Consider the following 14,374-nt stretch of genomic DNA (forward strand, 5'->3'; position numbering starts at 1 on the left):
TCACGAGAACAGCAAGGGAGAAATCCACCCCCATGATCCAGTCACCTCCCACCAGGCCCCTCCTCCAACACTGGGGATTACAATTCGACATGAGATCTGGGTGGGACACAGATCCAAACCATATCAGGGGCCACTTCCACGGGGACGGGAAGAAGCAGATGGGACTAGTCCTTGGCAGGTGGGCTCATGGCTGTGTGTGCACCCTCAGCTGCCTTTAGTTTGCTCTAAGAACGAGGTGGGAGTGGGGGATGGCTGGGGAAGGGGGGTCTTTCACAGAGGATGGAGAAGACTCAAAATTATCCGTCTGCACACGAGCCTCTTCTACTTCTAGGGGAAATACTTTCCACACAGATATACAAAAAGTAGAGAGTCCCCTTTCTGCTAGGTATACCCAGCACATTCATTTTTTCAAGATCAAACATACAGCATTTCTTCTCCAAGGAATGGCACACAGTGCAGGCAGGGCCAAGCCCTCAGCTCCAGGTCTCGTGCCGAGGCTGTTTGCTTAACAACACCACGTGGCTGGGTCAACATGCACTACGTGGGGTTTGGCACCCGCATCCAGGCCCTGACCCAGGGAGGAGGTGCTCCAAGAGGGCTGCCTTGCCCCACCAGGCACTGAAAGACTCTCAGAGGCCGATCCTGGAGACAAAATCCCTCCACTGTCCCCCTCAATGAGAAGCCCATTCCTTCTTCCAAATGTCCCAGGAGCCTCCCATGGTGCAGTGCAGAGTCTGTCAGGCAGCCGAGAACAGGTGGCCAAGACCAGGTGGCCCAGCTCAGCTCTCCTCGCTGCCCAGAGTCCTGGTCTTCTGGAAGATGCTCTGCATGGCAGAGATCCGGTCCTTATCCTGGATGTTGAGGACCTGGAACTACAGGCAGGGTTGCAGGGGAGAAGGGTTACAAGGACGCCTGGAGCCCACGATAAGCTTTCAGGGCCAAGAGCACAGCATGGAACAACCGGCCCTCCCTGGGCCATGCCGGGCCTTCCTGCCCCGGGTATCTGCCTGGATGGGCATCCCAGAGGCAGAGCAGGCCCAGCCTCTGCTCCTCCCTGAGCCCCTTCTCACACACGGCGTCCCTGGTGTGGGCCTACACACAGGAGGCCCCACGGGGTGCTGCTTGAAGGCTGCCTCTGGCGACCACCCCACCCTCACCCCACCCTGCCCACACAGGTCTGCTGAGAGCAGAGCATGGCCCTTGCCCCCTAATCTGTAGGCTCTGGGGTAAAAATTCTTAAGTGCTGGGCATGAGGGGAGACCCCAGGAGGCCATCAGCATCTCAACAGGCAGAGGTTTGCTAAAATAGGATAGGAGATGCCCAGCAGAGGGCAGCTACCCTGTGGCCTCACTGTGACGAGGACATGGGAGAGGGTGGCTGGGAAACCCCCAGTGTGCCCTGGAAGGAGACCGTGTTTGTTCCTGGGATGAGGGTGAGGGCCCGGCCCTGGGCGAGGAGCAGGGTGGACTCTGGGCAGGCTCAGCAGAGGCGGCAGAGCCTGGGGCACAGGGAGGGACAGTTGGTGGAGCCTCCAGGCACCCACGAGAAGTGTCCCAAGGGACACAGGGTCCCAAGGAGCATGGCTGTGGATTCTCGAGTCCAGGGAGAAAAAAACATGGTCCCTGTGGGGCCCAGGTAAGGCCACAGCCCTTCACGAGGAATGGAACTCCAGGGTGGGCAGCTGGGGCTCTGAGCATTTACCAAGTGTGAGCTGGGGGGCAATTCTGGTGGGAAACGGAAGCAGGGTCAGACCCACTGCCCTGGTTCCAGGGAGCAGCCCCAGGCCCTGAGGGGACCCCCCCATGGCCCGTGTGACCCCCAGACATCACATGTCCCCACAGATGCTCTCCATCCGAGCCATGACCTGGCCTCAGCATTCCTGGGGCCACTGACCTGGGAGAGAGTGGGCAGGGAGCTGGGCCAGGGCTCCGCCCCCACCCTCCACACCCCTGGGCCTGCCCAAGGCTCCCGCAGCCAGCACCCACCTTGTCCAGCAGGACGTCGAAGTAGGCAGTGGCCCAGTAAGTGGGGTCACTGGCCGGCAGCTGCAGGAGTGCCTTGAGCCCGGAGCCGATGCGCGGCGGGGGGCTGCGGCCCAGGTGGGTGGCGTGGATGCGCAGGGCCGCCTCGGGCTGGCTGGCGAAGCCCTCCACACGCTCGTAGATGGCGCTGAGGTCCAGGCCGCTGCCCTGCAGCAGGTTGCGCTGAGGGTGGAGGAAGTGGGGCAGCTTCCGCGTGGCCAGGCAACAGAGCAGCACCACCAGCAGGCGGTACACGGCGCCCTGCAGCTCTGCCCAGTCCTCGGGCGCTGGGAAGAGCACGGAGGCCCACAGCAGCACCGTCTGCAGGACAGCGGGGTCATCCCTGGCCTCCTGTCCCACCTGGCCTACGCTGCACTCCCACCACCCTCACCCTGGCTGCCCCTCCCTGCTCCCACCCGCACCTCTCCCTACCCTGCGCCCTCCCCTCCATGTCCCAGTCGTCCCAGTCGGAGTCCTAGGCCCCTCCCACCCGCTGCCCCCAGCCTGCTGGCTCCCGAAGGCATGAACCCCCCCTCTCTCCTCCCTTGCCTGGCTCTGGCCCTGGAGCCCCACCCTAGCTCCTCCTTTCACCCCCCAGGACCTCCCTTGGGGGTCTCTGCAGCTCCCAGCATCCTCTGGGCCTTTCTCTCCTTCCCTTCGCCCCTTTGAGCTCCTACTCACCCCCTACAGCCCAACCCAACAGGCCCCATGGCATTGCCACAGTCCTAGTCTGTGTGCTCACGACCCCTGGCCTGAACCACAGACATGGGCTGCCTGTGGCAGCCCCAGAGACCCTTCCCCTCCAACCTGCCCCAGGCCCTGTCCCACAGTGGCTTTTCAAACCCTCTTCTTCCACGGCCCCCTCACCCTGCAGTTGAGTTTGGGGCTTCAGAACCACCACACATCCGGCCTCAAGGGGAGCTGGAAGCTCCAGGTCAGGGGGAGGCCTGAGAGGGCGTGGCCAGAGATCATGTGGGGACTCCCAACACCAGAAGGGGCGCCTCTGCCTCAACACTGAGCCAGGTGGAGGGGCCAGCCCCATCTGTGGAGCGGCGCCCGGCCAGCCACGCACTCCAGGGAGCGGCCAGCCGAGCAGACACCCCAAGACAGCACAGCACCTGCTTCCTCGGGGTTGGGGTGGGTTGGAGTCCCTGGCCCCTGCCCGTCCCTTGTTCTTCTCAGCATTTGACATTACAAAGCCCCAGGACAGAGTTCTGCAGAATGTCGCTGTGGCCCAGGAAGCAGAGAGAGGGGTGTGCCTGGGCTCTGCTGGGAACCCCCAGAGGGAGGTGTCCCAGCCGGGTGACATTCCCAGACACTGGGAGGAGGCTCGCTGGGCGGGAACACTGGGCTCTGTGAGGCCCCACCCTGAGGTTCTACTCAACAGTGTCCCAGTGCCAGGAGGGCTGCCAAGGTCACGGCCCAGGGATGGCGAAGGCCAGCCTGTGGCACCACGGGTCCTGCGGCCACGTTCCCATGACCCCCATGAGCCACGGCCTCACCTCAGAACCTGGACGGGCCCTCAGAATCCCCCCAACTCCGACTCAGGGCTCACACCAGCTGCCCGCCAGTCAGGGCTGGCAGGAGGGACTCCCCTAGGTGCACCTACCCCCGGGCCCTGCTGACAGACAATCCCGAGTCCCGCCCTGGGTACCTTCAGGTGGCCAAAGGTCAGGCCGTCAGTCCGGCCACCGTCTCGCCAGCTCTCGTGGTTGACCCGGTCGAGGATGGAGAGGCTGTCCAGGCGATGGCCCTGCAGGGAGCCCAGCTCCCCCAGCAGCCTGGTGAGCAGGTAGTCAGTGGAGGTCCTGGGGCCCAGAGAGATGCACGGGGTTAGCCCCCGCCGCTGTTGGCCCCCAGCATGAGGAGCTCCTGAGCCCCGGAGGTTCAGGCCCTGGCCGGGGTCATGCTGTGCTGCGTCTGCTGGTGGGACTCAGCCTGGACCCCAGGCTTCTCCGGAGCTGCGGTCATCGGCTGTGCAGTGTGCACGCCTGCTTTTCGTGGAGACTCCCTGGCCCTGAATACAGAGGGAGGTTGGAGCCTCCAGGCCAGCCCGGCCCTTTGTGTAGACAGGAAGGTGCCTCTCAGACCTGCCCAGGTTGGAGCCACCCAGCCCGGGGGTGTGACAGCTCCACCCACGGCCCCTTCAGGAAGCCCAGGGCGGCAGCCTCCAGTGGTGGCCACACGATGGGCTCAGAATCTCTGCTCCACTCCCCAGCCCCGCCTATGCCCGTAGCTCAGAGCAGCTCACACCAGACGACTTGCTGTGCGCATGCTGGATGGGCTGAGGTGGTGGAGCTTTGGCACCGCACCCTCATGGGCCCACCCTTCACGGAGCCACAACAGAGGACAGCCGTGCGCCCAGTGTCTCCCCCAAGTCTATGGGACGTGGAGCACCAAAAATGTCATTTTCCCATTTAATTGCAAAAATGACTCTGCCCAGCCAGCCCTTCCCCTTCCTTGGCAGGCGGACAGGTAGTTATTCCACAAGCCTGGACACCACCCCGCCTTGTGCGATGGGTCAGCGGGAATGCAGGGCAGGTGACGGGCGCTCCGCCGAGCCTTTCCTTTTTGGGGAAAACCACAGGAGGGGCATGACCAGCTTTGTAAAGCCCCCCACTGACGAGCGTGGATTCAACCATCCTTCCAGCAAGTGAGGGGGTATGAGCCACCCCGAGGGGCTGTTGCAGCGGTGTCAGATCTGGATGGGGTGCGGTCCCTGGCCATTGGCTAGGGGTCTCCAGGGGAGCTCAGCCTCTGCCCAGTGCCCCTTTCCTTCCTCTCACAGACAGCAATGTGGACGCACCCCCATTGTGTGGGGACCCTCTCAGCTTCTCTGGGAACCCTCCTGCCTGGACAGGTTGCCTGACCTCTCAGCTATTTTCCTGCCCCAAGCAAAAGCTGGGTAGTGGATGGTCCCATCTAAGGCAGCCGTCCACAATTCCAGGTCTCTCATCACCCAGCGCCAGATGCCACCAGGCCCCTTTCCACTTGGGAGAGGACACATCTCCACCCTCGCTACAACCAGAGACCCCAGTAATCTCAGTGGAACACACGTGCCCATGGGGGCAGAGGCAGATGGAGGACCCTGCAGATGCTTCTGGCTGGGGCCGGGGGAGCATGGGAGCAGTGGCCCCTTTCTGCCCACTCCCCAGGAACCTTGTGACCGGGAGGGTGCGCCTACCTCCAGAGCTGGGTGCTGGCCGGCACCAGGTCCACCCCTTGGCTGAGGATCCTTCTCAAGCTGCCCTCAGGGAACCCAGGCATCTGCTGGGCCCCCACCAGGGCAGGCACCCCAAGCTTCCTTCTCACCACTGGCACCACGTGGAAGTTGATTGTTCTCCAGCCACTGGACACCAGCAAGGACAGGTGGAGCTGCTCCTCCCTCAGGCTGGCCACGTTCAGCGAACCTGCAAAGACCCAAGTCACGCCCTCCTCCTCGACCTGCCTCACCCGCCCAGGACACTCCACAGCCCTCCTCCTGCTGCCAACTTGGCTCCTGCCCCTCATCACCTCTCCCCTGCAGCCCTCTCTGCTGGCCCCCACCTGCAGGCTGCAGCATCCCAACCCCGGACACCTGCGTGCATCCCTGGACCTCAGCCGAGTGAGGAGCTGGCCACCATGCCTGCCCACTGGTGACCGTCCTCGGCACAACTGTCAGCTCAGCGACCTGCAGCATCAGTGATGACAGCAGCGTCCGACGTGAGGTTTTCCTTTGCCAGGCACTGCCCTCACCCCGTACCCCAGGACCACGCCTGCTGTGCCTTCCCAGGCCTTCCTAAGCCTGCTCCCTCTGCCCCAGCCCTGGGACCCAAGTCCCAGCCCTCAGCTAGCCCCTGCCTTCTGACGACGGCCCGGGCGTCTCTGCTGCCTTCTCTGTGGGGAGGGAACCAGAAAATCCCACTCCAGAACTGGAGAGGGTGGAGCGAGGCTAGGCCTTTCCTCCCCAGAACTCGCCTCCTCCTCCCCATGCCCCCTACCCCTGCCCCTGGAAGCTTCCCTGAGAGCCCCCTGCCACTCACATCAACTGCATGCACAGGAACCCCATGTTGGACCCAGCTAGGGGACCAGTCTACATGATAAGGGCAGCTGGGGCAGGAGGGACAGGCCCAGGCTGGGGCTCAGTTCCCATGGAGAGAAGAGGTGGCGGTGGCCGCCAGTCGTGGGGAGCCAGCTTGGCCACCCCTGTTTCTGGGCTGCCCAGGCTCACAGTGAGAGCTCAGCCGCTCTTCCTGACCAGGTCTGGGTCCTACGCTTCCCAGAGAGACCCTGCCCGAGAGCCCCATGGCCTCTGTCACCCCACAGGAGGCACATTCTGGCCAAGAAGTTTCCCACTCCCTTCCCTACTCAGACCCAGCCCAGTGCCCACTTCCCTAACATGGAGCCCAGAGCCCCCGGAGGGCCCGTTCCAGGGTGTAATGGGGCTGGGGCTGTGGGCGTTCTGGTGAATCCAGGGGCCCTCTGACCTCTGCCTCAGTCACCCAACCCCCCAAAACAAAGTAATACCTGAGAATGAAGAGGGTGAGGTGTCACTCGGGGTGACTGCAGACACCCACACGGCCCCCGCCCAACACTGGCCCAGGCGCCAGGGGAGAGGCCACCCCTCCCCTCCCCAGCACTGTCCAGACGGGGGGCCCAGGTCACAGGGAGCTGGGCCCAGGCGGAATGCTGGCGTGTCCCCAAGGGAATCTTGGCCTGTGCCTTGGGAAAGGTCCCCATCATGAGTGAGCATGGGGCCTGCCTTCCTACCATCCCACTGCCCCAGGGCCCTCCCGGAGGAAGCCTGGTGCCGGCTGTGTGGGACCTCAGCACCCACAGTCTCCCGTGGGGCAGTTCTGGGGACACCTCTGGGACCCACCTCAGGGCAACCCTGGCTCTGCTGCCTGGGCAGCCCATCCCACAGGGGCCTCAGTTCCCATCAATGAAAGAGAAGGAGGGCCCCCCCAGTGCAGCGTTTGAGGTGCCTGCCATTCAGAGCCGCCTCTAGTGGCCACACACTGCATCTGCCGTGGGCCACACATGCTCGCTGCCCGTGACCTGGCAGCTTGGAAGGCAGCCACAACTGCACCAGCCCAGCCACAGGCCACAGCCCTGGGCTGGTCTCACCAGTTCCCAGGGTGGGGGCAGCCTGACCCCTGTCACCCAGGCTGCGACTTCCCTTTTAAGGTAAGTGTCAGGAAACAATGCCTGGAATTTCCCCGCAGGCCCAGCCCAGCGCAGCTTCAGGGGCCGTGGGCGCGGCCTGCAGTATCGGGTCGGCTTTCTCAGAGCGCACTCTGGGGGTGTGAGGAGCCTGGCAGCTTAGACTTAATCCTAACGACTCAGGGCCTGGCACAGCCTCCTCCTCACGCCAACGGGTGGGCCTGTCTCACAGGTGGGGACAGGGCCAGGTGAGGTCGGCAAGAAGATAGAAATACCCACCCCACAGCCTGCATGATTAGAGGCTCAGAAGATGCCGGGGCAGGAAGTCCGAGGGGCTGGGGGCAGGGTGAGGGCTGGCTGGGAGCACAGAAGCTGACCCCCCAGAGGTCAGGTCGGTCACTCATCCCAGGGCACCAGACAGGTCTGGGGAGGGCTTCTGTTAGAATCCACCCTCCTGGCCTTCCAGCATGCAGACTGGAGGTCTGGCTGTGTGCGGCGGCGGCGGCACACCCTTCCCCGGAACTCAGAGAAGGTGCCCCGGCCTCCAGGCAGGCCCCAGCGCTGGGCAGCCCCAAGCAGGTCCCGGCCTCTCGCGAAGGTGAGCTGACCCCACCCGCTGACCTCACGAAGGACATGAGGGTCAGATGAATACCAGGGAGGTGACTCGAGGCAACAAAGCCCTGTGAGGACTGTGGTGACTCATATGTGGCAAATTCTGTTCCAGTCCCCAGTTCCCTTCCAGGACAACCTGATCCCCCAAGGATGGCTGCACTACTCAGGGTCCCCATCATCCTGGCCCCTGCACAGGCCAAGTCCTGTTCTCCCAGCCACCCTCACCGTCCAGGCAGCTCCTGCTGAAGGAGCCCTGGGCTCAGACTCGCCCTGGATCATATCAACAGGGCCCCAAAGGTTGGGCCAGGCGCAGTGGCTCACACCTGTAATCCCAGCAGTTTGAGAGGCCCAGGTGGGCGGATCACCTGAGGTCAGAAGTTCAAGACCAGCCTGGCCAACATAGTGAAACCCCGTCTCTACTAAAAATACAAAAATTAGCTGGGCGTGGTGGCCCATGCCTGTAATCCCAGCTACTCGGAAGGCTGAGGCAGGAGAATCGCTTGAAGCCGGGAGGCGGAGGTTGCAGTGAGCCAAGATCGCACCACAGCACTCCAGCCTGGGCGACAGAGTAAGACTTGATCTCAAAAACAAACAAACAAACAAACAAAAAGATCCCAGAGGAGAGACTGAGGCCAGCCCCTGGTCCATGCGGAAGCCCAGCCTCAGAGCCCACTTGGGGTTCAGGACACCAATAGGCAACTCAGCCACAAGCTGATAAGACATGCGCACACACATGCACACGCATTCACACCCCTGCACTCATGTGCACACAGGCAGGCACACACATACCCCTCCCACCTAGTGCAACATGACCAGACACTGGAATTGGGTGTGGGACGGCCTCGAGGATCCTTGAGGTCACAGGCTGTGACTGGCAGCAGAGCCACCGGCCTGGAGCCGTGTGAAGGACCCTCCTGCAAATCCACCAGCAAAGCAGCTGCCCCGGACTCCAGCCACTGGACGAACGGCAGCCATGGAAACCGCCGTGCAAACACACACGACACGGAACACATCGTCTGTCGTTAGAGGCGTTTGGAGCTGGAAGACCTAAGTGAGGTCCCCCGACTTCTGTGCCCCAAGACGCTGTTCACACTTGCACAGTGTTACACACGTGCACACACGCCTGTGCATGCAGTCACACACAGAGGACAGTTGCCACCCTGTGTGCACGTACATGGCAATCACACACATGTGCACTCATACACTTGCACACAGAAACCCACACAGTGGGCAGGTACAGCCCTGCGAGCACCCGCACAGCCGCCCGTCGGTACACACAGATACACTGCAGTGGGCTGTGCCTGTACCTGGCCTGATGAGACTGTGGTGCTTGCAGTGCACGATGGCTGCCACCAGCAAGTCTTTGAGGACACACAGGACCTTGCCGGGCACAATGTGTCCACGGCACTTGGCATCACCCTCCGAGGAGGCAGTGAAGATATCGTCGGTGGTCCACCGCTCCAGGCCAGCCCCTTCCCTGGGCACACCCAGTCGGCATAATTCAGGGCCATCCTCCGGCTGGGTGGCCTCTGGTTCCTCAATCAGTAGAGCCTCGGCATCCACCCACAGGGGCACCTCCATGTCCAGCGGGTCCTCAGAGGAGCGCAAGGCGAACTGGAAGGCCTCCAGGCCGCGGGAGTAGTCCACGATGAAGCGGGGGTCCAGGGCATGCACGCGCTCCAGCACCGTGAGCAGCACGTTCTCTGCGCGCTGGAAGTCCTGGGCACGCTGTGCCTCCCGCGACCGGATGGCCTGCAGGTAGTGGTGCCACAGGGGCACCTGCACAGCCATGGCTGAGGTGGGGACAGCAGGGGCGGGCATCCCTTCAACGGTGGCAGGTGAGGGCCAATGGCCCCTGAGGAGGGCTCCGAAGGCCGGCTGTGCAGATGGGCTGGGAGGAGGCACCTGCCCAGGTAAGCAGCAGGTCTGCAGGTGGGGCCTCAGCTCCCGCAGAGCAGAATTCCGGAGTGACGGCACAGTGCGGCAGGTTAAATAGCTGAACTATTTAAGGCCTTTGAAGTGAGGGTGAGTCAGTCCCCAGCAATCGGGAATGTCACAGGGGCCGTGCAGGGCAGGCGGAGGCTGGGCTTGGTTACCCTCCTCCCTCCCATCAGAAGAGCTCTCGCATCTTAGGCCCAGGCCCCTGTCCCAGCCAGGCTTGGGGTCCCTGGAGAAATCCTGCCATGGACTGTGCCATCCCTGGGAGGGGAGGCCTGTGTGTATTCCTGATGGGCCTCCTTCCACCCTCCTGCCCACAGCCCAGGGGCCAGGTCTCTGGATCAGGCCCCCCTGCCCCAGCCTCCCTGCCAGGTTGGAGGGAACACAAGGCACCCCATGGCTCAGTGAGAAAGGGGAGGCAGGGTGGTGGCTGCCCAGACCCCGCTGTGGGGGAGCCCCGGACTCCCTGGAAGGCGGGGAACCTGGAGGCTGCGTCTCTGCAATGTTCCCCTCAGACACCTGTGCCCGGCTTAAAGGAAGACGCCTCAAACGTGCACAGGCCACAGCCCTGGCGTGGCTCCTGCCTCGGCCCCAGCTGTGCATCCAGCCATCTGGGCCCCGGACCCCTGGGCTACCAGTCCCCACCCCACCCCACCCTGTCCAGCCTCCAGCCTGAGAGGAGCTGGCACCCACCTAGCCTGGGAACTGGAGCTCGTCTGGTTCTGGAGAGAAGCAGTCTCCGTGGCTCCACCTCACTCAGGTGGAGAACTTCGCCCCACCATCCCCCTCCAGCACCTGCGCCAGGCACCCTGCCCGCCCCGCCCCCTCCCTGCGCAGGGCCGTGCAAGTCCCAACCAGCAGGGAGCCGCCCCACCGACCCTTGGCCCTGCCAGCTGGCCGGGTGCGCTGGGTGCCCGCTGGCCGGGTGCGCTGGGTGCTCAGCCGCAGGGGTGTCTGCGACCCGTGGCCCTGCCCGCTGGCCGGGTGCGCTGGGTGCCCGCTGGCCGGGTGTGCTGGGTGCCCGCTGGCCAGGTGCGCTGGGTGCTCAGCCGCAGGGGTGTCTGCAAACAGCGAACATGGAGATGGCCCCACTCGGCGTCGTGGAGATGCCGCCCCTGTGGCCACCACACGTGGGCCTCTCACCCTCCTGGGCAGCTGCACCTGAGTCAGAGCTGTGGGCAGAACCAGGACCCCAGCGGGGTGGGGCAGGGGCAACAGCCACTCACTTCCTGGTGCTTGAAAGCCCCTGTGAGGGGCTGCAGCCCAGTGAGTGGGTCTCTGCTTCCACGCCTCCCAGGACAGGGAGCTCACCCCCTCACAGGGTAGCCCACGGTCAAGCAAGAGACAGATATCCCTCCTCCACACTGGCCCACTCCTGTTCGCTGGAGTTGGCTAGAGCATGTGTCCCCCTCCCCAGGGCAGCTGTTCAGGTTCAAGGGCCCATTTGTCCTAGGCCCTCACCCACGGCCTGCCTAGGTCCCCACACACAGCCATGTGCCATAGTCCTCCATCTCCACAGGACCTGGCCTGCAGGGAGGTGAACGATGACACCTTCAGTGTCCCAGCTCTTCCTTCCCAGGAACCTCCCAGTGTTCTGAATTCACCCAGGAGACCCCCGACCCCACCCCAATCTACTCAAAGTGCCCAGGGGCTCTGAGCCATGGGAAAGGCTGGCTCCTCAGCCCCCAAGCTGCTCCCTCCAGTGGCCACAGAGCAGGCCCCTTCTCCCTCGGGGACAGCCCCCAGGCTTTGCATCCTCCTTTGCCCCTGAAGCCCCCTCTCCACTGCTGTCAACACCAAGGGCCCAAGACCAGGCCCCCCTCCCCTCCCCTCCCCTCCCCTCTCCTCGGCAGAGGATTCCACCCGGCCGTCCCCCTTGTCAGTCCCGGCTGACACCCTGTCCTGTCCTTCACTGGCTCTGGCCTCCTGGCTCCCACCAGTTCCTGAGCTGAACCCAGATGGTTGCCCCAAGGGACCCCGCTCTCTCCACCTGTGCCCCAGCTGAGGTCAGAGCCTCCGATGGGCCAGGCCCCATCCTTGCCCCTTGGCCCCTCTGGCGGGTGGCGAATGACATGGTGAGTTTCCTGTGGCTGGAATGGTGTCACACTCCTCGGTGTACCCTGGAGCCGGGCACGATGCCTGGCACACAGGAGCATGTGGACCACACCAGGGAACTGTGGGCAAGCAATGGTGCCTGGTAAGCTGTACCCGTGCGAGAGAGAGGAGAGCCGCTGCTGATGGAGGGGATGCGGGCGCTCGCCCTGGACGGTTGGGCAGCTTTGACCACAAAGGGCCAAGTGCTCCAGAGGCCTGCAGGCAACCACTAGCCACAGTGCACCCAGGACTCCAACTCTGACCCCAGGAGGGCAGCACGGTGAGGGTGGGGAGGGTCAGAGAGACCAGACGTGCCATGGGGCCTCGGCAACTCAAGAAGGGGTTCCTTGGCACCCGTGGCAACCGCAAATGCTCAGATGGGTGTTGATTGAGTCTCCCAGCAGAGCTCAGGACCACAGCGTGGATCCTGTATTTCAGGAAGTCCCAGATGTGCTGGGAGAGGTTGGGTGGGAAGGACACATTCCGGCCTGAACAGAGTCCCGGGCCTGAAGCTAGGGAAGCACCAGGGGCACACCCTGAGCTGTGGAGGCTCCACGCAGCTGCAGCCCACAGTGGGCGTGTTTCCGGGGCTGTGACAGGCCACAGCAGAGGTAAATGACAGAAGCGAATTCTCACAGCTCTGGAGGCAGACGTCCAAGAGCACGGTGTTGCATGGCCGAGCTCCCTCCAGAGGCTCCAGGGAAGCGTGGCTCCCGCCTCTCCCAGCTCTGGTGCAGCCGCGTTCCTTGACCACGTCTCTCCATCTCTGCTGCCTCCGTCCTCACGTCGTCCTCTCCTGTGAGCAGCTGTGCTCTCTTTCTGCTTCTCTTACAAGGACACTGGGGAGAGCATTTAGGGCCACTGGGCTGTCCCAGATAATCTCCTCATCCCACAGGTCTCAATGCACCCACAGTTCAGTCTGTTACCACGTAAGGCCACACTCTCCCCTGTGCACAGGTTCTGGGGACTAGGAGGTGGCCGTTCCTCAGCCAGCCACAGTCAGCCTTGCCCTGTGGCTCCTACACGCAGGGGAGCAGGGGCTGGGGGAGGAAGGAGGTGATGGGCAGTTAAGCCCCAGGTGGAAAGAGAGGGCTGGGGTGTGCTCAGCTGGGGAGCAGTCAGCTGTGTGGTGGGGTGGGTGGGGTGGGGTGGGGAGATGCACCTGTGGGTCATGGGCCGGGGGCTACTTTGGACCACCCTGAGGAGCTGAGCTACCTGGGGCTGAGGGTGGGCTAATCCCTCACCTGGAAAAGCCAGTGGGGAGCAGATGTTAGAGCAGACTCATTTTTCTGAGGCAGGAAGGAAGCTGGAGGCAGGCTCAGCCCAGGACAGGGGGTGGGCAGGGGCCCCAGGAAGAGGGAAGCTCGACGGCACGGGGTGGGTGGAGAGCCGTGGAGAGAGGGGAAGGGGGTGTTCTCTCAGGCCTGGGGGGCATGGAGACCACCCACCTGGGCACACGGGGCCACCAGCTCCGTCTGCCCAGGGCTCCAGCCCCCAGCTCCCCTGGAACGCGCACCCAGGTGGGGGATCCTCTAGGTATCTCCAGGTGCTGGCCACAGTGGGTTTTGTTTTGCTTGCTGTTTGGAGTTTTAGTTTTTTACGTTTTGGTAAATAAACATAACTTTTACCATCTTAACCACCTATAAGTGTGCAGCTCAGCACCGTTAAGAACGTTCACGTTGGCCGGGCGCGGTGGCTCACGCCTGTAATCCCAGCACTTTGGGAGGCCGAGACGGGCGGATCACAAGGTCAGGAGATCGAGACCATCCTGGCTAACACGGTGAAACCCCGTCTCTACTAAAAGTACAAAAAACTAGGCGAGGTGGCGGGTGCCTGTAGTCCCAGCTACTCGGGAGGCTGAGGCAGGAGAATGGTGTAAACCCGGGAGGCGGAGCTTGCAGTGAGCTGAGATCCCACCACTGCACTCCAGCCTGGGCGACAGAGCGAGACTCCGTCTCCAAAAAAAAAAAAAAAAAAAGAACGTTCACGTTGTGGTGTGGCCATTGTCACCGTCAGTCTCCAGAGCTTGTCTCATCTTCCAAGCTGAGACCCTGTCCCCATCCCACACTGACTCCTGCCCCTCCCCCATCCCCTGGCTCTCACCATTCTACCTTCCGTTTCTAGGGCTTGCAGCGCTCCTGGGGCCTCAGGTAAGCGTTGGCCTTAGCACTCACTTATTTCACTTGGCATTATGTCCTTGGGGGCTTCCAGATTGTGGCATGTGTGAGAATTTCCTTCCTTTTAAAGGCGGAGTAATATTCCACGGTGGGGATGGACCCCATTTTGTGTATCCAGTCATGTGTGAACAGACACCTGGGCTCCTTCCACCATCAGCTGCAGTGCAGATGCTGCTGTGAACACAGGGTACAAACATCTCTTTGAGTCTCTGCTTTCAGTTCCTTGGGGTATATGCCCAGAAGTGGGTTCCTGGATCACATGGGAACTCTGTTTAATTTTCTGAGGATCTGTCACACCGTTCCCACTGCAGTGCACAAGATCCCTGGCTTCTCCACGTCCTCCCTAGCACTCATCCTCCACTTTCTCGGTAAGAGCTATCTCAGGGGCTG

The 14,374-nt window shown here is 62.7% G+C and overlaps 1 protein-coding gene across 4 annotated transcripts; it reads right to left on the reverse strand.

Moving 5' to 3' along the window:
• Nucleotides 1-370: 370 nt before the first annotated feature.
• MAB21L4 (mab-21 like 4) lies at nt 371-10,490 on the reverse strand. Of its 4 annotated transcripts, none has more exons than XR_012421669.1 (5): nt 9,083-10,490; nt 5,206-5,431; nt 3,676-4,038; nt 1,986-2,342; nt 371-872 (listed from the first exon to the last, which is right to left on the reverse strand). XR_012421669.1 is itself a non-coding variant. In XM_015433092.4 (5 exons), exons 1-5 carry the CDS (start codon nt 9,594-9,596, stop codon nt 780-782), a joined length of 1,206 nt encoding a protein of 401 aa, XP_015288578.3. In that variant the 5' UTR covers nt 9,597-10,490; the 3' UTR covers nt 371-779. The 4 variants fall into 4 exon arrangements, 3 of the variants coding, with proteins under 3 accessions (XP_015288578.3, XP_005574907.3, XP_065382462.1); XM_015433092.4 differs by having other exon boundaries at nt 1,986-2,204; nt 3,676-3,829; XM_005574850.5 differs by having other exon boundaries at nt 3,676-3,829.
• Between the last annotated feature and the right edge of the window lie 3,884 nt (nt 10,491-14,374).

The sequence above is a fragment of the Macaca fascicularis genome, chromosome 12, assembly GCF_037993035.2.
Source record: "Macaca fascicularis isolate 582-1 chromosome 12, T2T-MFA8v1.1".
Lineage (NCBI taxonomy): Eukaryota > Metazoa > Chordata > Mammalia > Primates > Cercopithecidae > Macaca > Macaca fascicularis.

Bases quoted from the DNA above. Each gene is read 5' to 3' on its own strand.
- MAB21L4 (XM_005574850.5), bottom strand. From the start codon at position 9,596: ATGCCCGCCCCTGCTGTCCCCACCTCAGCCATGGCTGTGCAGGTGCCC. The intron at 5,432-9,082 runs GTACAGGCACAG...GGGTCTTTGCAG, and splicing joins CCACAGTCTCATCAGGCCAG to GTTCGCTGAACGTGGCCAGC. The intron at 873-1,985 runs GTGGGTGCTGGC...CCCTGCCTGTAG, and splicing joins TCGACGTCCTGCTGGACAAG to TTCCAGGTCCTCAACATCCA.